Source organism: Aquila chrysaetos, chromosome 2 (genome assembly GCF_900496995.4).
Source record: "Aquila chrysaetos chrysaetos chromosome 2, bAquChr1.4, whole genome shotgun sequence".
NCBI classification, from domain to species: Eukaryota; Metazoa; Chordata; class Aves; order Accipitriformes; family Accipitridae; genus Aquila; species Aquila chrysaetos.
The window spans coordinates 7,466,156-7,492,297 of record NC_044005.1 but is presented as its reverse complement, the minus strand read 5'-3'; the positions used below and the strand labels follow the sequence as shown (position 1 = coordinate 7,492,297).

At 46.5% G+C, this 26,142-nt stretch overlaps 2 protein-coding genes across 3 annotated transcripts in view; one reads left to right on the top strand and one right to left on the bottom strand.

Annotated features, from left to right (window-relative positions):
* Nucleotides 1-13,387, bottom strand: part of MNAT1 (MNAT1 component of CDK activating kinase) — a 127,414-nt gene extending 114,027 nt beyond the window's left edge. Inside the window, exon 1 of one of the 2 annotated variants that reach the window (XM_030005181.1) lies at nucleotides 13,196-13,387. In XM_030005181.1, the coding sequence (XP_029861041.1) occupies nucleotides 13,196-13,284 (89 nt within the window). In that variant the 5' untranslated portion in view covers nucleotides 13,285-13,387. The remainder of the gene's footprint in view (nucleotides 1-13,195) is intronic. The other variant, XM_030005190.2, reaches the window with a different exon arrangement.
* Nucleotides 13,388-14,094: 707 nt separating this feature from the next.
* SIX4 (SIX homeobox 4) lies at nucleotides 14,095-26,042 on the top strand. Its single transcript, XM_030005149.2, has 3 exons — nucleotides 14,095-15,185; nucleotides 16,964-17,652; nucleotides 20,118-26,042. Exons 1-3 carry the CDS (start codon nucleotides 14,311-14,313, stop codon nucleotides 20,912-20,914), a joined length of 2,361 nt encoding a protein of 786 aa, XP_029861009.1. The 5' UTR covers nucleotides 14,095-14,310; the 3' UTR covers nucleotides 20,915-26,042.
* The last annotated feature ends 100 nt before the right edge of the window (nucleotides 26,043-26,142 follow it).

The following is a 26,142-nucleotide window of genomic DNA, read 5'->3' as shown; positions in this document are numbered from 1 at the left end:
TCCACATTATGTTACCCCAGTTTTCTTTGGAAAAAAGGCTTATGCAATCAGGCTGTTACTCGGCTCCTCCCCATCCACTCCCCTCGATACGCATTACCTTATGTCAACTAAGTCAGGCAGCGGGGTAGAGGCCTCAATGTCATGTTATTCCTCTAACAAGCCTGCACAATACATGGCCCGGGCATTACATGTTTTCCTTACAGTTAATGTGCATGGCCTGCCAAGAACCGAGAGGTAGGGTTGTTCTTTCCAACCTGTTAGGACTGCCACCTCTTTCAACCCTCTGGATAGGCAACGCTCAACTAACATGCATGCAGACAATGCCGGTTTATCCTCAGACCTTGTTTATTCTGCCCTGTTCAAATCCTGCTTCGACACGTTTACTTTTTCTTTTCCCTCCAGTTTTCTTTGGCATGCATAGTCAGCATTAAATAACTGACCTTCTCAAAACCACCATGAGGTAGTATTATCCCCACAGATAAGGAAACTAAGCCACTACAATTAATGCCTGAAGCATGCCCAAATTTCACATTCCTGATTTGAGAGTGATTAGCATTAGCACTATACAGGATCTCCTCTGCTCAAAGCACAGCTCCTGGGGAGCACGGGAGCAGTTGCACACAGCCTGCACTCCTGCAGGGAAGTCCGATGGGCAGACCTGGAGCCCCTGTGAAATGCCGGGCTCCAGGAACTTGGCCAGATCCACCCCAGGGCTCTGTAAAGTAACTCAAACACCCCGGGGTGCTGCTCCAGCCCAATGAGGGAAGGCAGGATATCAGAGTGCCAACCGCTTCTGCATCCTTCCTTCTTCCCCCAACCAAGACTTTTGGATCCAGGAACAGACTCCTTCCTTGCTCAGCTAACTTCCATTTAAACACCTACACCCCTTCCCCACACATGCAAGCACACACACACAGACGCTCACTATCCTTACCTCTGAACTTCCCATAGACACGGGCTCCCCACGCATTCAGCCTCCTCGAACCTCACATCTTCCTCTACAGTTCTTTAGCTCCGTTTTTCCTCAGTCTTCCCAAATAAGTCCTAAATCCTTCTCTAGCCTAGTCATCACTCCTTCTCTCCAGTCCTCATGTAGTCATACCCCTTTCTCCAAGCAAGTCCCCCTCGTGATCTTTGCTGCTTCATTTACTGCCACACAATAAGACTGGGAGTCAACCTCCCCTTTTGATTCCACTACAGCATTTCAGAGTTTCCCCAGAGCCACAAGATGTTTCCCAGTCATGCGTTCCTTGCAAAAGAGAAGGCTCCTTTCCAAAATCTGTCCGCAAAGGTTCCCACACGAACCCCATGCAATTTGAGTTCCCTAACCTCATCCCAAGGAACAAATCTCCGAGGGGCTCTTCCACTTATATACATCATTGAGATACTGCCCACGTAAAGACAACTAATTCTGGCCACGTCTGCTGTTCCATCCTGTATTACCTTTCCCCAAAACTAGGCAGATAGAACAGAAATCAAGGATTTGTTTAGCAAAATTTTAGGCCAGGCTTTCTTGCAAGAGTGGAAACAAAAAGGTTCAAACAAATACAGTAATTCTAGACTAAGCGCAACAGACAAATATCTCTCCAGCTCCTAAATTCCTCCAAGCCTGGTCAGCTGACAACTGTCCTGGTTTCAGCTGGGAAAGAGTTAATTTTCTTTCTAGTAGCTGGCATAGTGCTGTGTTTTGGATTTAGTATGAGAAGAATGTTGATAACACACTGATGTTTTCAGTTGTTGCTAAGTAATGTTTATACTAACTGAAAGATTTTTCAGCTTCTCATGCTTGGCCAGCGAGAAGGCTGGAGGGGCACAAGAAGCTGGGAGGGGACACAGCCAGGGCAGCTGACTCCAACTGGCCAAAGGCATGTTCCATACCATGTGACATCATGCCCAGTATATAAACTGGGGGGAGCTGGCCTGGGGGGATCGCTGCTCAGGAACTAACTGGGCACTGGTTGGTGGGTGGTGAGCAATTGCATTGTGCATCACTTGTTTTGTTTATTCCAATCCTTTTATTATGATTGTAATTTTATTATTGTTATTATTATCATTATTAGTTTCTTCCTTTCTGTTCTATTAAACTGTTCTTATCTCAACCCACAAGTTTTACTTTTTTTTTTTTCCCCCAGTTCTCTCCCCCATCCCACTGGGTAGGGTGGAAGTGAGCTATCAGCTGTGTGGTGCCTAGTTGCTGGCTGGGGTTAAACCACAACAAAGACATTCACAGCAACATCACATCATCCTAGCATTGCCCTCAGTCCTGTTAACCTTCCTCTCTCCCTTTACAGAATACAACCATATCCCAATGCTAAAGATAACTTTTCATTTTTTTCCTGGAACAAGGGGATCTTGGGGATTTAAAGGCAGCCTCCCATCTCCAGTTCACAGCACATCAGTCACATGCTTATCAAACTACACAACTGCTACCGACAGTCCTTCCTGACGCCATCCAGGGTTTATTTTTTCAGTCTTTTTAAGCCTGCAGACAGCTACTCCCAGAAGAATCTGAACTCTTCTATTTACACAAGGCTATTCGTATACTCGCACTAAAGATTATCTGGTCTTTAGTTGCACCTACAGATTGTTCAGCTCCTAACCCCCACAAAGATTTTTTTTTTTTTTTTTTTTTAAACAGAAAACACAGGACATATTGCAACTAAGGATGACAAAGACATTAAACATTTGCCTGCCTGTACTTGTCTGGAACCAGAGGTCCACCTTCTTCACCCTGGCTCTGCCAGCAGCTCTTGCAATACATCTAACTCCAGTGCCAAACTTTCCTGCTCTATTAGACCTAACACTTCCCATTCTGGCTCAACACTCTGAAGGTGTCAACATTAGCCAAACCACTCCATTGCTTTTTGCTGTCTAGGAACGCCAGTCCTTCTTTGCCACCCTGGCCGCACTGCTTGGCATTAATAAAAACTGGGAAGCAGAACATTCTTAGGGCTTGGGAACTTTTACCTCAATGTTGCTTCTCAAAAAAAAAAAAAAAAAAGCCACAACCTGTTCCTTACTCTGCCCCATCCCACTATTTCCTAACTCTCAGTAGAACCACTTATCTTCCTCTATAATGTTAAAGAAGTTGTCCTGCTCATGTTAAACAGCAAAAATCATTACCTACATGTTTCTCAATTTGGAGCCAAAATATTTATCAGACCAGATTACTTGCTCATTGTTCCTTTGTGGCAGAGGCATCTTGTTGTCACTTCTCTGAACTTACCTGCATTCCACACAAAAAAAACCTGCAAGAATTTCCTAATACATTCTCTCCCCGCATATGTGTTATATTCAACGGAAGAACAACTCTGAATATCATTTTCAGGGCATCAAAAAATGATCTTAGCTACAACAATTAAAGTCTAATTTTGTCATACATAGCAGCAGTTCCCGCTAAGTTCTTTTCTCAGATCTGGTCTTGTCAAATAGAATTCTTGCAAAACATTTTTTTAAAAAAGAAAAACCAAGTAGATGTCATTACAAAATTCAGTTCACTCTTAGGACTACTACTTATGACTTTTATTACAGCCAGAGTGGCCTTTCTGTGAAGAAACATCCACTGTTTCCTGCATATCATTAAACCAAAGAGGGAACCAGCAACATGAAACTTAAGCATCCACAACGCAAGCTCAGCACCCTGCCTGTCCCATATCCTGTTACTATCAGGGAAGATTTTTTTATTTCTTAATTTCCTAACCAAATCTGAACACTGGAGTACTCAATTCAACTTCCAAAATGTTGACCTAGCTTTTCTTCAAACTTCACCTTCAGTTGTCCTGGGGAAAAAAAAACAAGCAAAGAGCGTGCACACGAATGCAACTTCTGAGTACTCCAAGAGGGTACTTTCAGATCTGCTCTGCTGGGAATTTACAATTACTGAGACATGCTTTTTAAAATTATTCAGGAATATAGTTGCTTAATTTCATAAATATTAAACCTATGCATATCGCTTATTAACATTTGGTAGCTAATGCAACCACAGAGAAGCAAGTCAGATGTCCTTCTTTCTCACAAACCCACAGAATTATTGGCTTGAGTTATACTGCAGTAGAATGCAATTAAAAGAAAAAAAAAAAAAACCACCTAACATCAAATTGTTTAAAAGGTTACTGTGTTTGCTTTCTTTTTGAGAAGCACTTATTTTAAGCATAGAGATTTACCACACCTGTGTTGGACAATTACCATGCCGGACATTTACCATATTCAACCTTACCATGGTAAACATTTACCCAACAAAAAGGGTAGAGCATGTTTGAAGACTCCTCAAGCTGGGCACCCAAACCCATTAGCCATTTTCATTATCCCAGGCTGCAGATTTTAGCCAGACTGAATTTTCAGAACCAAGGAAAAAGAATTTACTTCTCAATTTACTGATTGGAGATTGAGGATACAAACAATAGCTTTTCTTTTGCCATGGTTACATCTCAGAGCAGAACTACAACTTAAATTTTCGAAAAGTATTTACGAGGAATGAAGAGTAGAGCTCTGCTAGCTTTGCTAAGCAGACAAGAAGTATTACTAAGCAGACATGCCAATTGATAGCTCAACAGAGAAAAGAGAAGATTTTCTAAATATGTCAGTTGTAAAACAAAAGAATAATATAACTGAAGCATTAACACCACTTCATCAGAAGTATTAAGACCATGATTCAGAGTGAAATTTAAAAGCAAATATTCATTGTCAAAACTGGATGGCAGAAGGAAATAGCCTCTTGGGTAATTCAGCAACGATTTAATCACCTCCCATGACTAACTCGGAGAGACTTTGGAAGAGTAATGGGACGGAACGCAGTCCAAAGAGCATCTAACCCCAATTAATAAAAACAGGAATAACTTCAAAAAGACAAAGAAGAAAGATGACCTAGATTTCTATTCCCTAAGAAGTCATGAAAAAGCTTTCTTTCTGAAGGATCACATTCCACTTTAAAAAAAAGTAATTTTGCTTCTTCCTTTGAGGATGCAGACAGGTTATGGTTGTGCAACTATTTCAACCAACCACCAGTTAACCTAACTTCCCTTGGTAGAACTGACAAAGGTGAGTAAAAACCTCCCCGATGTGTCTCCCAACTCACCCAGAAGAAACAAAGAGATTTCTCTCAGAGATGTAAATCGTTGGGAATGAAATAGGCTACATAGTTTTCAATACTTACCTCACCAAAGCAAAGTAGTCATTTTTAGGACCACACAAAATTCCTTTTCTGGTTGAGATTTTTAGCTACATGTAGTCCCAATCTGCTTTATTCCACCAAGACTACATAGTTTTTCACGCAAGTACAAATCTACCACCCAGGAATCTAATTTGAGATGTGATATGGCAAGAGCAGCAAGAAAACAAGCCTAAGAGACAAAACAGAGCACTTGCTCTCCCAGATAAGCCACCTTTTTAAGCATGCAGCTTCACAAAATGGTGCAAGCTAAATTAACATTGTGCCATAGCAAGGTCCTTCCTTCAACCCTATTCCTACCTTACTTGTGGACGCACGTTCCTACAGATTAACTTGCACCACCTCTGATGCCTGTCTACCATTCACAAGCCACTCCAACTCACTAGCCCTGTACAAACACCACCACATAACTTATCAAAAAAGCTTCTCATTTTCTGCCAGGTTAGCAAACTAGATCAGCTCCTGCAAGGAGCAGTAAGTACTAGTAATTACCAGAGTATGGTGACTCTTTTCCTTGTGCCTGCTGCCTGTTAACGGGTCCTGCATTCACATGCACATTTCTATGGTTCAACCAGCACTACTCATACCATTTACACTCATGAGCCTGCACCCCACTTTTGTATTAATAAAAATGTCGTAGCCTAAAAATCATATACATCACAGCCAACCTTTATGGTGCAAATGACAGCCCTGAATACAGTATCATTGTCTTTGTATATCTTGCATTTAAGATATTTTCTTTAGGAAAAAAGCTTGCCGAATAAAATTCAAATATGTATTTAAGCACCTAATTCCCACATGCTCAAGTTCAAAGTTCCAGGTCTGACAGATCCTCACTTCTTACTTCTAGTTAGACTTCTTCACTCAAACTCACTTGGCTGAAATACAGTTTTATGTTATTTTCCACAATCTCCAGGGCTTCCCCCCATCTTAGAAGAAAGGCATTTTCTTGAACCACACTGCAGAGAAGAATGCAGCAGGAAGCCAAGCAATCCTTTCACTTGGAAGGAGCTTAAACAAGAAGATTCCAAACTTTTTTTCTGATGACTCCAGCCTCATGCACTGGCATGAGACCCCGCTGCCCCAAATTCACCAGGGATGTTCCTACTTCCAACTCCGGGGGAATCTGACAGCCACAAAACTCCAAATGCTCCTGACATTAAAATAAATATGCAAATAATGGAACCTCTGTTTCTTCATTTTAGCAGCCGTTAGCACCGCAATTAGAGTTCTCAGAGGATGCACTTACCCCCTAATGAATCCCTGGAACAGCCATAACAGGGTGCAGGGCAGATTACAGAATCCCCACAACACAACTCAGTGAATTGATGTCTCCCCTGAGCAACGCAAAGCTGGGCCTAGAGATAGCAAGCATTTTTATGCTGTCTTCATTTTGAAGCCTTATTAACAAATTAAGCAAGAAATAAACACATCTCCCTCCGGGAAAAGGAGAAAAAAAAAAGACCTTTTAATAAGCAGCCTAGACACCTTTCCATAAGTCTCTTGCAGACAGGAAAAAGACACCAGAAAATCTTATAATAGAGCAAGTTCCTTAACTGCCATCTAAGATTGCAGCAGTACATGAACAAACCCAAAACCACTACACTGGCAGCAGCTGAAATCAAGCCTATCGGTTTTCTGTGGAGGCTGCTCTGGTACCTGTGCCCCTGTCTCCCAGAGATGTCAAGCATGGGAAAGACACTTTGCAGAGACAGCACAACAGCTGGCATGACACTGGGGAGGAAAGGGAGTTTCTTTGCTTTTGTTGGTCTGCAGACATCCACGTTTCCTCTCTCTACGAGTCAGGATGGGTCACAAGTAGCTGGAGCAGCAGGACTGACTCCTAAGAAAGAGCTTTACATACCAGTTTCCCTCCTCCTCCCTATAGCAGGCAGTGAGACAAAAAAGCTGAACCAGCAGCCCCAGTTAACTACCTTTTTTACCTAAGATTTTCATGTCTGATTGTTGGAGACCATATGGTCCAAGTTTACAGCCAACAGTAAATTTCTTTACCCAGTCCTGTTTGCAGTAACAACCTTAACATTCTTTTAATGCAGTTTTCGGTAGATGCATTTCCTTTCCTCTTTATGTAAGTAAACCAGTGGGATATGCTTAACCTGCCTCCTAAAACTCAACACAGGCCACAAAATCCAAGCAGGCAAAGTAAAAGATAATTCATGATCCCAAATGAAGCCAGGTGGATTACAACTCCATTGGCAAGCACGCACCCAGCATCTGTACACTCAAACCAGACATTAGGAATCGTCTGAATAATCAAAAGTTGTCACGCATGCATAAAGGCTTTTGAATATAATTCTTGAGAGTGAACTTTTAAAAGAAGGCAAAGCCATCAGTGCACCTGAGAAACTAATACACTGCAGAACTTTAATCAAGCATTGCTCCATAATTAGACACACTTTCCCCCGCACAAAAGCATCTTTAAAGCCAAGTATCTGATGCCTTGAACCTCTGCTATACTTAAGAAAATAAACTTTAAAAGACATTCATTATTCTTGAACTGAGCACTTCCATACTAAGTCTCATCCTAGAACAACTTTTAACTGCTAATTTATCATCTTCCCTCCCGGTGACAGGGAAGATTTATAGTGGAAAAGGGTTATTTAACATTACTCTAATGCCAAAACCACATGGTATTACACTTTTGGCGATACTGGTCAAGAAGCAATAACCAAGGAAAACAAAATACTAAGAAATAACCCACCCCCACCCCTGAAAAAAATATTCACATAATTGTAAGTCTTGGCATGGTTCCATTGGAATAAACTGCAATGGAAGCCCAATTTGAAGGATGTTTACAGCCGAGACCCAACGCCCGATTTCATCCTCTCACACTCATCTGCCTATCCCTTATCTCTACCACAGCACTGCTGTGCTTATCAGCACGCTGACCCCTGCTCTGCCACAAGCGGACATGAACACATTCCGGAGCCCCACTGACCACAGGGGAACTGAACACGGCAAACATGCAGCATTAGGAGAAGGCCACTGTGAGTTCTTCTAACATAGGGTCAAGCACACTGACACAGGAAGATACAGAAAGGACCAGGCAGGAGAAACAGCTATCTGCATATGTTGCTGCCAAGATCCAGAATTAATTTGTTGGCAGGATCAAGGTCACAGTAAAAGAGAGATGGGAGGCCAACACAGGTACTCTAACACATAGTATCTAACCCAGATGAGCAAGATTTAAATTAATGAAGTGGGGAAGAGGAGAAGAATGAACAGCCAAGCCTCCAAAGCACAGGACTTCATAGCAAGAGGAACCTTCACTGCAGGCATCTGTCAAAAAAGAAGGAACAAACAGGACACACACTGCCCAACAAGTTGTCAAATACTTTGAGATTAACTTTGTTTATATAGGAGGTGAGAAGAAAAAAGAAAAAAAAACCCCCCAAAAAACCCCAACCCAAAAAACACCACATGTAACCATACACAATAAAAGGAAGGCTCTTCTAGTTTCATTCTAACCAAAGGGGAGGAACTGGCTAAGAACGTAAAAGTGGAAACAACTTGGCTGACAGAAGGCATAAGGCAGCAACTCTCGCAATTCTTCAGAAGGGCAAAACAGAGAGCCACAAAATAAAGAAAATGAACTAATGGTAAAACCACAAGCTATCTGAAACCTGGGAGAAAGACCTGAAGCTTACTGACATATCATCTCAGCTAAGTATAGGCTCTTCAACGACTTGAAATTCAAGAGATTCTGCACAAGTGCAAATCAAATCACTGAAGGTCACTTAATAAAGTGACCAGCACAGTTAACAAAATAGGAACGGTCAAAGCATTAGGAAAGAAACTACTGGGAGGCAACACTGAAGGTAACATGAAAATATTCCTTCAGAACGTCTGCAGTGAAAGAAAGAGCAGTTAAAGTAGGAGCACATTAACCCACTATTCAATGGGAAGGAAAAATCTCTAACAGATGATGCCAAAGCACTTGGGGCTTTTTCTGCATCGATCTTCATTCAGTAAGAGGGATTAACTGGCTAATGTAACTCATAAGGCAGCAAAATGAGCAAGAACACAAGCTAGAACCGGGAAACGCATTAGAGCAATTGCTCCAAACCTCCCAAGCCAACAAAGTCAAGACTCTGAATTTCCTACGCTTATTTATCGGCAGACTTCAAACAGAAAGCATGACAAAGGCAATATGCTTCTGCTGACAACTTAATAAGCTTCCATAAACCTATGGACTATATTCAGGGGTTACAGCATTAAAAGAGTATGTCAAGGTTTTCAAGTCTGGTAGACATAATATTTACCTTTTGAAAACTGACAAAGGCAGTTATCAAAGACTATCTCTGCTCTCTGCACTAAGTTCCAGCAGCCTGAAGAAAGGGAAAAGCACCTGCCTCAGAAGAGCAGGAAACTGAATACACAGGGAAACACGGACCAGTAAGGGTTACTGTCAGTCCCTGGGAAGATGCTGAAATAAATAATCAGACAAACGACCTACCTCCTGCATATTTCAGATAATGAAGCAGATAAGATCCAACCCACAATTTGTTAAGAACAAATCATATCAAACAAATTTTATTTACTCCAATGACACAGTAACAATGTAGGTAGCAAAACGGCAACTAGAGGCAATATAGTTTGCGTTTAACTAGACTTTTGACACTCTTAAATTGACGGTCATATAATCTAAACAAATACGGTACATACTGAAGTACTGAGAGATGATTAGAAACCCATACCCAGAGATAAGTTATCATTATTTCAGTCAGAAAGAAAAAAGGTAGCAAGCCCATTCACATGGCTCTAATCTTTTAACATTTTCCACTGTTACAAAAAGTAACCTGGGGGGCTGGGGGTAAAGGCTGTTTAGCAAGGACCTTCCTGCAGGCAACTCCGTATTTTGCTCTGCCTCAGTTTGATTCTTGTGGTCACAAGCAACAACTTTGAAGATCTCCCAGACAACAACTTGTCCACAAATTACACATGGGAAAATATCAGGACAGAAAGGTCATTTACTTAAGTTAACAGTATAATCTAGGACAGTTACAAGCGCTTGGATGGAGGGACTCAGAATCCAAAGTCACTTGAAGCAAGAGCAAAAGTCACCTGAAGTAATACGTAGTTTGACAGAGCAAAAAGGTAAGAGTAATCAGCTGCATAACACAACATGGAAGGCAAGGTTAAATACTGTTCTGGCTAAAGGTATGTTGAGTGGTAAAGTGCTAAAGAATCTGGGTTTATGCTGAACATAAATCACACATATCATTGCAAAAAATAAAAAATATGTAAAGACTTATCATCCTACTGAGATGTATGAAATGCAGGTATCATATGAAACGCGCATGAAATAATTTTGACTCTGCCTGTTGTACTAAGGACTCAGATGGAACACTGTGTCCAGTTTCAGTGTTCCAGAAAAATGCAAACCAAGTGGAAAAAGCCTCAAGAAAAGCAGTGAAAATAACCCACAGATGTATAAGAATAAAAATTAAAAAATCACTGAAGAGAAGAGACCGAAGGAATGGGATTTCTTAAGTGTGGAAAACACCACAGAGAAAGCACCCAAAACACGTGACACATTCCTGCAGAAGAGGTGCAGTTCACAAGGTGTATAAAATGCATGTTAGAATTCTTCAATGCTTAAACTATAGCAAATAAATGTAGATTAGAAATTAGAAGTATTTTCAATGGTAAGAACAGCAAACTATTGGAATAGATTGCCTAAGAAGGGTAAACCTCCATCAGAAACTTATGTTAGCTCATTTGCTTTGAGAACTAGTTAAACATTCCTTCCTTGTGCCTGAAACACCCTGAATTTATGAAAGAACAAATGTCAGTTACCTCCCCTTTTTCCCTCATACTTCATTCACAGGTGCCTCATCTGAGCTTCCAGCTTCTAGATGATCAGTTATTACGAGAATTTATTAACCGTTACTAAGAAACTACTTCCAGCATGAAAGCTTTGTAACATCATATGGATACAATAATAAAAACACAACCTTAAAGGAGTTATTGGAAGGATATTACAGAGGAAAAGTGACCCACTTGAACCACATCAAGACGGAGAGTCTTTAATTACAACAAAAGCAGAGAAATCCAGAGATCCCACTTCCACAGTGACTTGAACTTTACCCTCATACACATGCTTTAAAGCAGTGGTGCCCACCTGCACAGATACCCTTTGCTGGGAAGGTAAAGGAGGGACTAATAGACCTTGCTGGGTCCAGGTAAGGTCAGTCTGGGTGGGTCTGCATAGCCCTCTCCCAGTAAGCACCCTGCAGAGATACCCGGCTGGCTCAACCCAGGGCCACGCGGATCCAGACTACTGATCTGGTCTTGGATAAAACACTTGCCAAATGCAGAAGTGCAAACAACAAGAGCTGAGGGAAGCAGAAGCAGTCCTTGTGCAGCTGGAAAAAACAAGGAAAGCAAGACAAGGACATCAACCCCAAATACGGTGTCAGCAGCTGGACCCAGTAAAGCACAAAACATGACTAATTTTCTTAAGCGAAGCTCAGCTACAAAAAAACCACTGAGAACCAAAGTAGGAGAGCAAACTGAAACATGCTGTCCTCTGCTGGAAGTGCCTCTGGAGGAGCTTGAAAGCAGAAGATCATCAAGACCACTAGTCCTTTGATCTTCACTGGAATACAAGATAGAAGCACCACTTGAAACCTGCACTGCCTTGCCTAAATGTGGCTGTTACCTTTTGAACTCCAGCTAATGCTGCACTTCTACATAGCCAGCATCACTGTCACCGAAGGGGCACTCCTGATGACACCCTCTCCACAACCACCACTAACTACTGGGACATCATCTGCTGCTCTCCCACACACCTTCCCTCATGGCAACAGAAGTGTTTATGTGGCCACAGAGAGCAGGATCAGGGAACCGGATGAAAGCTAACGCTTTTTATCTAAGAAAATAACATAAATCCTTTGTTGCAATCCAGTTCCTTCATCCTGTTCAACACTGTGTCAAGTTAAGTAAAGCTTTCAGGCTGTGTCTTTTCAATGTAATTCATATGCCATTTAAAAATATAAACAACTTAACATACACATCACAGGAAAGATGAAAATACACAAAAGATGAACAAACAACAAAAAAAAAAACCACCAGAAAGGGCTGCTACTGCAGTATGAGGCTTCTATCATATGTATCCAGAAAGAATTTAGGTTAGAACCTTTAAAACTTCCACACTAAGGAAGATCTCCAGATCTGAAAATGAATGATTTCAGACTACGTATGACTTAAAACAGCTAGAGCCAGTGGTGGGAATTATCTAAGTGTTCATCTCTGGGGAAAAAAAACTCGTGACTCTTGTTGCAAAAAAAAAAAATACTGAATGAGTAAACACCACCACCAGCACAGGTTCACAAGAGGATTTTCCAACATTTAAACCAGCATCAAACCTTCAGACAAAGCATTCCTCATTCAGGAGAATTAACACGCCAAAAAAATAACACAAATCACTTTTTTTTTTTCCTTCCCTTAACTATCCAAGCACAGTATTAAATACAAGTAAGAAGTGTTCAAGTTGATGAGAAATGTATTTTTCTCTAGGTTCCCCGTTTCATACCCCGAAGCCTCACGCCCCTTCGGGACAGGAGCCGGTACCGAACACGCCGAGTCCCCTCTGTTTCCACACACACACACACACACATCCCCTCCGCCCTCCCCCGAGCACTTCCCTACAGAGAAGCAGCCGAACGCACCGCCTCAGACCCACACCGCGATCCAGCCCCTGGCCTCAAACGGAACCGCTGCCGCCGGGAGAGGCGAGCGGGGCACACGAGGGGCCCGCAGCCGCCTCGCAAACGCCCGCACGGGTCCCGCGGAGCCCCGCAGGACCGGGCCAGGCCGGGCCGGGCGGCCGGGGTCGCCCCCACCCCCGCACCGGCTGGGGGAGCGATCGTTCCCCTCAGGCCCCGCCGCCCGGGCCCCCCGCAGAGGAGCAGCCCCCGGGCCGGGGCGCTTCTCCCCTCACCGCGTCCATTTCCCCCCCCCCCCGCCCGGTCCCCCTCAGGGCGGGGCGGCGGCCCCACTCACAGCGTGTGCCCGCAGACGTTGACCATCAGCTTCAAGGACGGGTTGCGGTACTTGGTGGTCTTGCACCGCGGGCAGCCCTGGTCATCCATGGCCGCCGCCGCCGCCGCCTCCCCCTCCCTCCTTCCCTCCCTCCTTTCCTCTCTCCTTCCCTCTCCCTCCCTCCGCGCCTTCCGCCTTCCGCCGCGCGGTGCCGCCGCCAAAGGGGCCCGCCGGCGCCGCCCGCCGCCCCGCGCGTTCCGCCCGCCGCGGGGGCCCGGCCGGGCCCGGCCCGGTCCGCCTGGCTCCGCACCCCTCCCGGCCCCGACCACCGCCAGGCAGAGCCAGCCGGCGGCGGGGAGGGCCGGGGCGGCCGGGCCGAGCAGGTACGAGCCGACGCGGGCAGCACCTGCCTGGCGTTGGGGCGGGGGGGGGGGGGGGGGGCCGCAGGCTGTCCTGGCCCGAGAGCTCCGGTTGTAACGGGGGGGGGGGGGGGTAGAACAGGACAAGACAGGACAGGACACTCCCGCCTAATGAATAATCAACAGGAGGCCGCTGCGGGGCGGTAGCTCCCTCGCCCCGCTGCCGGCCCGGCCGAGGTGCCGTACCTCACCCCCTGAGGGTTTTAATTCTTCCCACCCCGGCGCCCTCCCCGCTCGGGGAAAGGCGCTTCGCGGCGGCGCAGGTGAGGGGAGCCGCCGCCCCCGGGGCCGTCCCTGCGGCGGGGCGCCGCGCTCCAGGTGGAGGTGGGGAGCGGAGGGGAGGGGGGAGAGGAGAGGAGCGGGGCCGTTTGATTGACGGTTGCCCTGGAGACGCGGGAGCCCCCGCCCCCCCCGGCGCGGCGCAGCCAATGGGCGGGCGCGGCCGGGCCAGCAGGCTGCGGTGCCATATAGTATTGCAGCGGGGCTGGGAGTCACGTTGGGGGGAGCCGCGGAGAGGAGCCCGTTTACACTACTTTGCTATAGCAGCTATCGTTAATGGTTATTGCGTGGCCGGGAGGAAACCTGATCGGCTAGAGCCGGCCGAGAGCAGGAGGAGGAGGAGTGGACTTTCCAGAGAGATAGGAAGGGGGGAGAGGAGGAGAAGGGGACGGGGGGAAGGGAAAAAAAAAAAAGAAAAAAAAAAAATCAAACCGAAGCATGTCTTCTGCCTCCCCCACGGACGAGATCACGAGCGCGGTGGAGATCAAGCAGGAAAATGTGATGGAAATCCTCTCTGAAGCCAGCAAGGTGCCCCCCGACGGGGCCGCGGCGGGAGCCCTCAACCCCGCGCCGCCGCCGCCCCCTCCCGCCGCGGCCCCGTTCCCCATGGAGCACGCAGGCTCCGCCGCCGCCGGGGAGGAGGGAGCCGCGGACCAGGTACTGCTCCACACGGAACTCCTGGCCAGGAATCACCACGCTGCCTCCTCTCCCTCCTCCTCCTCTTCTTCTTCTTCTTCTTCTTCCTCCTCCTCCTCGCAGACCCCCCTGGCTTTCTCCCCGGACCACGTCGCCTGCGTCTGCGAGGCGCTGCAGCAAGGTGGGAACCTGGACCGCCTGGCCAGGTTCCTGTGGTCGTTGCCCCCGAGCGATCTGCTACGTGGCAACGAGAGCCTGATGAAAGCCCGGGCGCTGGTGGCTTTCCACCAGGGCATCTACGCCGAGCTCTACAGCATCCTGGAGAGCCACAACTTCGACTCCTCCAACCACCCGCTCCTGCAGGAGCTCTGGTACAAGGCTCGCTACACCGAGGCGGAGCGAGCCCGGGGCAGACCCCTGGGGGCGGTGGACAAGTACAGGCTGCGGAGGAAATACCCTCTGCCCAGGACGATCTGGGACGGCGAGGAGACGGTCTACTGCTTCAAGGAGAAGTCCCGCAACGCGCTGAAGGAGTTCTACAAGCTGAACCGGTACCCCTCGCCGGCCGCCAAGCGCAACCTGGCCAAGATCACCGGGCTGTCCCTCACCCAGGTCAGCAACTGGTTCAAGAACCGCAGGCAGCGGGACCGCAACCCTTCCGAGACCCAGTCCAAAAGGTGAGGGCAAACTTTCCTCCCCGCCCCCTCTCCCGCCCGCCTGCCTTCCCTCTCCCGGCTCTTTCTTCCCTTGCAAACATGGCGCTTACCTTCCGTGCGCCTCGTCCTCCCCTCCTTCCCCCCTCCCCCGCTCCCTCGCTCCCAACACACCCACCCGGGCCCGGGCACGCAGGCATGCGAGCCGCGCCGAGGCAGAGCGGGGAAACTTTCCCGGCCCCCGCCACCCCCTTCCACCTCCCCGCGCTCGCCTCTCCCGCCGCGCCCGGCCCGCGCCGCCGCCCCTTCCCCCCGGGCCGGGGGAGCCGCCGGGCGCCCCGCGGACGCTGGCGGCGCGGCGGGCTCCGGGGAAGGGACGGGAGAGGGGAGACGAGACGGGGGGGGGGTGTTCGTTCCCCCCCCGCTCTCCTTGTTTTTATTCGATTGTCGCTCCTGACAGAGTTAATCATTGACGGCGGCCGGAGGACGCGCGGGGGTGTGGGGTCCCGCCGCTCGCTCTGTTTTGAAACCTGACTCGGGAGCGGGCCGGGCTCGGGTTTCAGCGGGGGAGCGGGGCCGGCCGCGCCGCGCCGGGGCCTCGCCTCGCCTCAGCGGCGGCACCGCCGGACTCGGCCCGCCGCAGGCCTCCGCCTCCAGCCCCGCGGCCGGTTTGCTTCCCCGCGGGGCGGGAGAGCCTCCCCCCCCCCCGCCCGGCCGGCCCCGCTCCGCCCGCGCCCGGCCCGGGGCTCTGCCCGGGCTCACCCCCCCTCGGCCCCGGGCGGTGAGGGGCCGCGGCGGGGGCTCGGCGCCGCGAGGCGGGCAGGTGGAGGTGACCTCCCCGCTCCCGCCCCCCTCCTTCCTCCCGGGGCAGGGACGGGAAGGGAGGGGAGAGACGAGGAGGGGGGGAAGAAAGAGCGGGGAGAGGGGGAGGAAGGGAGGGAAGGAGGGAAAAAAGCGGCGGCCGGCGGAGGGCCCCAAGGCATTTCTCAACCAAGGGCGCGATTGTGCGGCCGCGGCCCCCTCTCCGCGGGACACATCAAAGGGCGGGGGGGGGGGGCGGGCGGGGGGGAGGGAGCGACCGAAAAATGCAGCCGAGGGCGGACCAGTCAGCAAAAAAAAAAAAAAAAAAAATACCCGGCGCAGCTCCGGGCGGAGGGGCTCGGCGGGGCGGTGGCGGCGGCCCGGGGCGGCCCCGCGGGGCGCGGCACAAAGGCCGGCCGGCCCCCCTCACCCCCCCGCCCCGCTCCTTCCCCCGGCCGCCGGGCAGAGCCTGAGGTGCCTCCGCCGGCACCTGGGGGTAGCGCGGGCGCGGCCCCCGGGGGGGCTCCTCCGCCTCCTTCCCCCCGGGCCGGGGGTGGCGGGGGGCCCGGGGGCGGCAGGCCGAGGCCGGGAGGGTCGGGCGGTGCTTCCCGGCCTGCTCTCACCTCCCGCAGCTGCCGCCCAGCGATTTACCACATGGCTGCGGCCGGTCTCACACGTGTGGGCACCCTGGGCCGGTGGAGGGGGGGGAGCTCGGGCAGCCCCCTTCGGTCGGATGGCCGGGGAGGGGGGATTTATTTACAAGTCCGTAACCCAGGCTGTAAAGTTTGTCCTCGGCGAGCGTGTGATTTGATGTGTCCTTTTCCAAGAAACCTCCCCCTTGGCTTGAAATTCCGTTTTAAAGTGCCTCGTGAAGGCAAAACACCGAAAAAATTGCTCGGGAAAACTCTGACGAACTGTATCAAAGCAAGGAGTCCCCCTTGGTGCAGAGCTCGCTGGCACGCCGTGGTAATGCAATGTCATCTCTCCGTCTTTTCCCATAGCGAGTCAGATGGCAACCCTAGCACGGAAGATGAATCCAGTAAGGGGCAGGAGGATTTATCTCCCCATCCGCTCTCCAGCTCATCCGATGGCGTTACCAGCCTCAGCCTTCCTGGCCACACGGAGCCCGTCTACATGCAGCAGCTCGGAAACACTAAAATAGCCTTGAGCTCATCGGGCGTCTTGTTGAATGGAAACCTCGTGCCTGCCAGTACCTCTCCCGTCTTTCTCAATGGTAGCTCTTTTCTTCAGGGACCCAATGGTGTCATTCTCAATGGACTCAGCGTGGGGGCTTCGCAGACGGTTACCTTAAATTCGCCCAAAACCACGTCGAGCGTTGTGAGCAACGGGGTGGCCATTACTGACATACTGTCATCTTCATCAGAAGACGTTAAGGACTTCAAACTTCTTCAGGCTTCGGTTCCCAATGCCGCAGCAGCCACCTTCACCCCCAGCAACATCCCGGTCTCATTCCCAGGGTTGATACCGAGCTCAGAGGTGAAAAGGGAAAGCGTACAAACTGCTGCTTCCCAAGATGGAGGCTCCGTAGTTACTTTTACTGCTCCTGTCCAAATAAACCAGTATGGCATTGTCCAGATCCCCAATTCAGGAACAAATGGCCAGCTGCTGAACGGAAGCATCGGTTTTTCTTCTCTGCAGCTGCCTCCCGTTTCTGTGGCAGCTTCACAAGGTAAAAGTTTTGTCTCTTACAGCAAGAGGTATGAGAAAAAGTTGGAATCGGGCACACTTAGCATTTCAGAAGCTGTGGTCCTTTTCCTCCAAGGTACCAGGATTGTATCTCAGCCACAGCCACACACAGTACATCAAATAACACCTTTTGCCTTCCTTTATAGTGGGTTATGTGTGTGGGCAGACTGTTAGATGAGGGTGAGCTCCTCTCCTAAGAGCAGAGAAGGAGGTCTGGTATTTTACACCCCTTTCATCTTATGCTGTTCTCAGAAGTCTGTGATACCAGTCTTCACAAATATCTGTAAATTTTACACGTTTCGGTAATTCAAAATATTTCCCATTTGCCGTTGAAATCTTTTAATGAGAAGGTTAATGAAAATTGCAGCAGCTGGAAATAGTTACTGTTGTTCTTGTGGTGGTAGTTTTGGTTTTTTAACCAAAGCATTTCATAAAAATAAATTTTAAATGGCTATAGACACAACAAGACCAAGCAGTTACACTCGTACATTTTCGGTTCTATAATTAAGAAAGATTAAACTGCAGGGAAACAATAGAAATATGCAATAGCTTGTAGATATAAAATGCGAGGGTATTCGGATAAAACTGCCCTCAGTCCAAGGGAAATATGTCATCGCAGGTTCACGTGCCAAGTGTGCAGGCTCCTCCCAAAGTTTGCTTTAGAGTTTGTCTTAACATACCATAGACTGAAACTTGGGGCCAGCCAGGAAGAATCCCAGGGAGCACAAGCCTAGTTCTGGATCCTTGTTCTGAAGCAGGTCCATTATAAAGCACAACTTAACAGCTTTGTTACTCATTAGCCACTGTATCTTTGGTTATGAAAATTATAAACTTGAATGAATCTTTCTACTTTCAGGAGCTGTGAGTACTGTAATGAAAATCAAACTGTGTTCACGTTAGCTTATTTGAATTAAACGTGTATAGGGAGTGAATTTTTCTTGCTGTTAATACGGGGAGGAGCACTGAAGCTCTACAAACATTTTAAATGGCTGTGCAATTATCCTAAAATGTGGCACTCACAGTCACTGGAAGTTGTTGGTACGTAGTTTAACCAAGATGAAAAAGAGAAGACATTTAGTCTGAATACCACCTGTAATTACAAAAGCCAGTTAATCCACGTGCTCCGAGGCATAAACTGACAGCCAGCAAAGGTGAGAAAGAAAGTTCTGTCCCTTAAGTAGTGTGGGACTATTGTATTTGAAAGTCCAAAGATTCATAATAAGCTCCTCTCTGAATATTTTCCCTGTTGTTAAAACTACCGATTCCCACTGGAGAGTGATCCACCATATGTCTAGTCTGGTGCAGAGAAAAGTCAAGATCTGCGTTTGCTGCTTTGATTTCTTTTTCTTTTTGTTTTTCTTAACATGAGAAGGTTGGATAGCCAGCTGCCTATTCCAAGTGAAGTGTGCTGCAGGCTATTTTAAGTAAGCTGCAGTAAATGTTATCTTATTGCCAGGTAACTGCAAGTTGCCTCACTTTATTCTTCTAGTTTACGCGTATGAGTAACATCTTCCAAAAAATCATCATCGATTAACAGAAGTGAATAGGGAGCTAAAATATTCCCCAGGTGAGAAATTAATCTTCAGTGCTGTTCTAAAAAATTCAGCCTCTTACAATTAAACTGCTTTTGAGAAAGAGAGGCGTTTGAAGTGGGACCCAGTCCCAAGAGCCAGTATATCTTCTTTTAGGAATAATTATAATGACAACTTACACGGCATGTCCAGTAAAACCAACTTCAGGTCATCTCTGGCCACCTCTTCTTGCTTTGGCTAGCTGCAACATCATGCAAGCAGTGCCATGGCTTTCAGCGAGGGTAGGCAGTCACTGGGTGACTTCACACAGCGTGGTGGATGTGGTAGGGTTAGGCTTTTAGAAATAAGCGATAAAACAAGGTGAAAGGCAATATGTCTGAGTGCTTGATGGACTACCTAGTTAACCTGACAGAAGTTACTGGGTTTTGATGTTTTCTGTACTCGGGGTGACTCAGGTAGGTTCTGCCCAGAAGTAGTGGTTTTCATGTGACGTGCCTCCAGTTCCCACACACAAGCTGTAGTCTGTCACTGAACTATCTTTAATAGCTTTTCATGCTTCTATTCTTAGATAGAAATTGAGTGGTGGCAACTAGTGAAGGCCAAAGCACGTTCATTTTAGTCACGTGGCTGGGGACTCTTTGCCCCTTAATGAGAGTCTGAAAAATACCTAATATACAAGAACCTTTTTTTTTTTTTTTTTTCTTTCTTTCTAGAAGCAGTTTCTGTTAATGGCTTTTATTTCTTCATACCAAATTTTCTTTCACCTGTTATAAACAACACTGTTCTGTGTTGCATGAAATATTGGCATATGTGTGTACTGCAAACATAAAAAAGACCAAAACATCTTAACAAAGTGCCTGCACAACTCTCTGCCGGCTATAATCTGTTTTCCTTTCTTTTGCTTACCTTTCTCTAGGTAATGTTTCAGTAAATCCCAGCACATCTGACGGAGGAACTTTTACAACTGAATCTTCAACAGTGCAGCAAGGGAAGGTTTTCTTCAGCCCCCTTGCCCCGAGTGCAGTCGTTTATACGGTTCCCAATTCAGGCCAGGCAGTAGGCTCTGTCAAGCAAGAAGGACTGGAAAGAAGCCTTGTGTTTTCTCAGTTGATGCCAGTCAGCCAGAACACGCAACTAAATGTAAACATGTCTTCTGAAAATATATCCAGCGGAGGACTCCAGTCCCTGGCCTCCTCATTAGTGAATGTAACGCCCTCACATAATTTTTCCCTTACACCACCAACTCTCTTAAATGCTGCAGAACTGAACTCTGGCATCTCGGAGAGCCAGTCCATGTCATCGCCCGTGACCAGTACCTCTACCGTGATATCTATCAGCAACACTAACTATGCAACCCTGCAGAACTGTTCCCTGATTACCAGTCAAGATCTGTTGTCCATTTCTACAGCACAGCCTGCGCTTGGAGAAATAGTTTCTACAAGCGGAGACCGTGTCAGCCACCCCTCTGCACAAGTACATGAAGATTTTGTCAGAGAGCACAGGTTAGTTCTGCAAGCCGTACCTGACGTCAAAGAGAATTTCTTACCTAATTCAGAGAGTAAGTCAACTGGCAATTTAATGATGCTGGATTCGAAATCCAAGTATGTTATGAGTAACATGGTTGACACGGTTTGTGAAGAACTGGAAACGGACAAAAAAGAACTTGCCAAACTGCAGACAGTTCAGATGGATGAAGATATGCAAGACTTGTAACTTTTTTTTTTTCTTGCTTTCTGTTTTGATAGATAAGTCTCCTGTTGAGGCCCTAACAAGCACCAAGTGGGTTTTTTTTTTTGTTTGGTTTGTTTTTGTTTTTTTTTTTTCATTTAAAGAAAACAGAACATTTAAATGGTCTGAATCGATGTACAGAGGAATCTCTGGCAATGGAATTAGGTTGCCACACTTGGTTTGCATGCAGTATTCTCTTTTAAGCAGATTAAAGGAGAAAGGAAATGCCAGGGCAAGTACCGAGCGAATGGGTGCAGGTTTGGCTAAGAGACACTACTCTGATAATTTAACTAGACTCTCCATAGTACAACATACTCTCAACAGTAAGTATACACTCCTAACTTTAGATAGAAAACAAAAGTCTCGCTCCGAAAAGGTAGAAACAACGCGGTCATTTTTGCTGTTTACTTCTAGTCCATGGGCATTGAGAAATTTTTAAGGAACTCTAGACGATACCTCACCGGCTACTTCTATGTTGTTTGAGGTTAAGAAACGAAACAAAATCATAAATAATATTGTTACTGGTGTATTTGCTTTTTTTCCAGCAGATCTGCTTTCAAACCAAAAATGTCACATCAAACATTTACAGGTTTCTAAATGCTATAGCTAGCATTTTGTCAGTGCACCAGAAAAAGCATCATTTGAAACTCTAATTATGCAACTCAGAAGCTTTCTCTCCAGTATGAATGTAAATATTGTTTCAGTTCTTATAAAGGAGACTTTTTTTAAATTAGTACAATGGATTTTATTTATGGTTTATGTTCCCTTTCACTTTAGACACAAGGCATTGAAAAGGAAAACGTTTTCTGGCTGTTTAATTTATTTTTATTGTTTGAGCAGGAAGTAAACGTAGTTATTTCTGACAAGGTTTTACTTTTTTGTAGTTTTTCAAGCAATAGACTGTAAAAGTAAAATGTTAATCACACTGAAACTAGAAAATGAACTCCCAGTCTCACAAACCCAGGAGGTCCCTGTCTCTACCCCCTCTGTCTTTGTGTTCAGGGGTTTTTTTGTTTGTTTCGTTAGTAATTTGCGAATTAGTTGAACCTTTTTGTGTATTTTTTACAGAATTCCACGTGCCTTTCTTCCTAGTGGCCTTATCTTTGTTACTGAAGCACAGTGGCAGGAGGAATAAAAACACTGATTTGCAAATATCCGTCCTCAGGGCCAAATCCTGATGCCTTACTTCTGCAAGTAGACCCACTGACTTCGGTGCCCCTACTTGCACGAGTAAGAAGAGTTTTAAGTCTGTCAGTCATCGTGGGTGACATTTACTAGCGGTGCAGAGCGCCAAAGATAGGTCCTTCCGCAGCACGTCAGCAGGGCAGGAGGAGTCCGGAGAGGGACCATGGGCAGAGCCGTAGTGCCGAGGGAGAGGTCTTGGCTCCAGCCTCGGGCAGATGAACAGGAAAGGTTGGATGGGCAGGCCAGGGAAGGGAGCTCCATATTTACATGGACCCGTTGGCCAAATATATTGGCTCATGTGGGAGGGCTTCAGCTGCTGTTCAAGCAAGCAGGCCCCCATCCAGGAGTGCACTTAAGCGTGTATTTATATCTCCTTCCAGAATAAGCAGCGTGGGGGCTGATGGTGGGAACTGCAGCTGCCCGAAGGCCTCCTGGAAGCAGCCATGCTCTTTGCCTGGCTGGGGATGGGTCTTCTCTCCCTTCGCCCCCGTGCGCTGCGCCGGGGACAGCAGGAGCAGGTGGGCTCTGGGCAGGTAGAACAGCTCTTACCTTTTCTCCAGCGGAGTTTTTGTAGCATGGAAAAGCACATCCTTAAGCTTTAAAATAATAAGAAGAATGCAGATGTATAAAAATGACATGCTGTTAATCTTTGTGGTTTTGTTTTGTTATTTTTTTATTCTAATGTGAATATATACAGTAACTAAAGCATGTATTCATCCTCATCAGGGGCCTGGTCCAAAGCCTTTGGAAGGCAATGGGAAATGTTTTCATAAGCTTATGTGGGCTCCAAATCAGGCTCAGGACAAAACAAGATCACTTGTAAAGGGCAAAAAAATGGAAAGGAAAGAGAATAGAGGTAGCACATCCCGGTCTGTTTCTGTCTTGGTTGTTAACTGGTTCTGTGGAAAGCCTTTGAGGAATGAAGGTTTTTTTCTGTACGCCCGTGAGTGTGGCGTAGGCATCCTCACTGTTGTTTTGCACTATATTGAATACAGCGTGTTTTGCAAGGTATTCTGTGGAACCTTGAAGCTGAGCTCTGTCGGTAGGCACTGGAGTCCATGCTGCAAGCATTGGAGTCTCTAGGGCTGCAGGGAAAAGTGCAGGGAAAGGGAAGAGCAAGCGTGCAAGGCGTGCACTTTGCAGCTGTACCGAGTCACTGATGCTCTGCAAACAGAAGCAGCCCATAAGCAGTTGGCTGTCCCCACCTGCTCCCAAGCAAAAAGGGTGTTTAAGGCAAGCGCTTTAAAGTGGAGATTATCACAAGCAGAACATGGAGCTATACGTTTCCCTGGCACAACTTCCCTTGACATTCAGGGGATCTCTGTGTGAGCAGGGAATTGGATAGTCCAGAATTCTCCCCTCTGCTCTGCTTGTTTATGCTTGCTGCGCTCCAGCACGAGCAATCTGCTTCCCACCTCTTCTTTGCCCATAAAACCAAGATGATGATGACAATAACAGGAGATGTATCTGCCTTGCATGAATTTGTTGAACAGTTTGGAAAATTAGAAGGACGCTATATCGTTGTCATATTAATGGAGAACGTGTGCGTGGCTCTGAAGGAGTTGTTTGGGGCTTAACATTTCATCTGTGAAGCTCAGACTATATTTGGAGGCAAGCTAGAGTATTTCAGAGCACTCTCTTGGTTGTTGACACAATCAGGTCTCATAACTGAAAAGACTGCGGTGTTACACCAGTACCTGTTACTTTTTTTTTGTATTTTATTTTTCCTCCTTTGCATTTGTTGTGTTACTGAGGCTCTGAATTCTATGGCTTTGCAGCACAGTTGACATGAAAACTGTGTATGTTGTTACAGTGGCACGTATCTTGGAGTGTCTGGTACTTCTAATAGGAGACTTCCCGCTCTTCAGTGGGAGCGGAGGATGTACATAAAAGCAGTGGTTTGGGACAAAGTAAGATTAATCTATTCTAGTCTTCCAGATACCAAGTAACTTATTTTATTATTGTGTTTTACTCTTTCTTTCTCCCATTGAAACTAAGTGTCATTCCCTCCAGATAACGTAGTTATAACCTCATGTTTTCTGCAGGTACATATGCACAATATAAAGACTCATTGCACGGTACAGTGTTTTTAAAATAGATATTTAAATAGTAGTTTTACTCCTACTGTAAAATAAGAGTCAGTTTTTATTATGTGGCCCTCAAGCAAGCAGGCTAACTGCTCTAAATAGACAGTACACAGAGTCCCGAAAAGCATCTGCGGCCAGATCTTCGGCTGCTGTTAATAAGGCATTGCTCCACTGATTCCCAAACTAGGGATTTTACATGGTGTTTAGGGGATATGGATGCTCATGTCCCACACACGGGAATGGCAGTGAGTGTCTAAGCCCCACAGACAGTCCTTATTATCACATTCTGTTGTTCAAATGGAAGGTATGTCTATCTGGCATACATGTTCCTTCTCCCTCCTTCCTTCTCTGTTACAGATGAGAATAAAGGATCGTTTCAACTTCACATATGTTTGTAACTTGTAAGTCCACTGGAAATCTTACAGGAAACATTGCCAAATTCTACGACTTTTCTGGTCCCAGGCTCAGCTTTGAAAAATATGCTTAAAGTTTGATCAAATTCCTACAAAGCATGATGTTAAAAAAGCCTTTGTTCTTTACTACTTTTAACTAAAGCTGCCTCTGTTTCACCCGGAGTTTTGCAGAGAACCAGAAATATATTAAATTGAATGCTCTGTCTGGACTATTTGCAGCATTATTCCTGTGGTCTTACCTAAAAGGACATTTCAGCCACATAAATCACGGACATCGATCGGCCAGGTCCTCGGCTGGCTAAACTAGCACAGTTCCATTGACTTTAATGTCCTTTCACACCAGCCGAGAATATGGTCCATTCATTTCACTGGAGTTGGGTCAGGGACGGATTTGGCCCAGTATACGGTGGCAGTATGAACCAGTGCACAAGGCTGACACTCAGACAGTTATAACCGAACGGTCACAGTCTATCGAAGCATATACCTCTTTCAATTTACTGCTTTACCTTACCTGTGGATTCAGGAAGACGCATTCAGAAAGCTACTTTACCCAGAAGTAAGGCTGGAACCATCTTTATTGTTATTACTATCAATCCGAGATTAGTGACAATAATGGACAGATTCTGACTTCCAATCCTGCAAAATCACCTCAGTAACTATTTTCAGTTAAATTAAGCAGGGCAGAATTTGGCCCCATGTGCACAGGAGCTTTTCCCATGTGTAGATTTCCAGCACCTGTGCACTTTTCTTAGCAAGGGCAGATGAACAAGCAGCAGGGTGCATCCCTCCAGTTGCATTTGAAATATGTGTGCAGGACTCCTGGGGCCACGAATCGCCTAGTGCTTGTGGTCAAGAAGCATCTCAAATCGTAAAAAGAATAGTAATTTTATAACTCTGGAAACAAAAGTAATGACATTTTACAAGGAAGGAGACCTGAAGTCTTCCTGTATCTCCTAGCAGTTATTATCTTGAAGGATATTTTATACCTTACTTGTATGTTTCATATAATTTAAAACTAGCTTCTTAAATTTCTGAACTCAAGGAGGGGGTGAATCTTCTGACTTTCAGGATTCACGTTCAGAGGATGTTTGTTCTTTTGCTGCATGTACTGTTTGTCCAGAACTAACCAGTTATTTCTGCAATATGGGTTTATTGTGCCTTACAACAAATATGAAACTTAAGCGGAATGTACGCATTAGAGGAGGGAATAATCAGAAGACTTTACTGCACTGTTAGGTGATGTCGCCCCAGAGTGTATCATCAAACATATCTGTGCTTAATTACCCAACCAAAGAGATCTAAAGTATGTATGTTTGTTGTACTGTAATAGGGGTTTGTGCCTGGACAATTAAGTGTTTTATTTGTATTCTGAGATGATGTGAACTTATTTTTCTAAACACTATACTGAATAAACTTTATATTTATACACATCTTGTGTAAATATTTCTATTTGGATATAATGTGAGAGCTTTGAATTTTGTGTTAGAAAAGTAATCCAAAGTAGAAGCTTGGCTTTTAATGACTCATC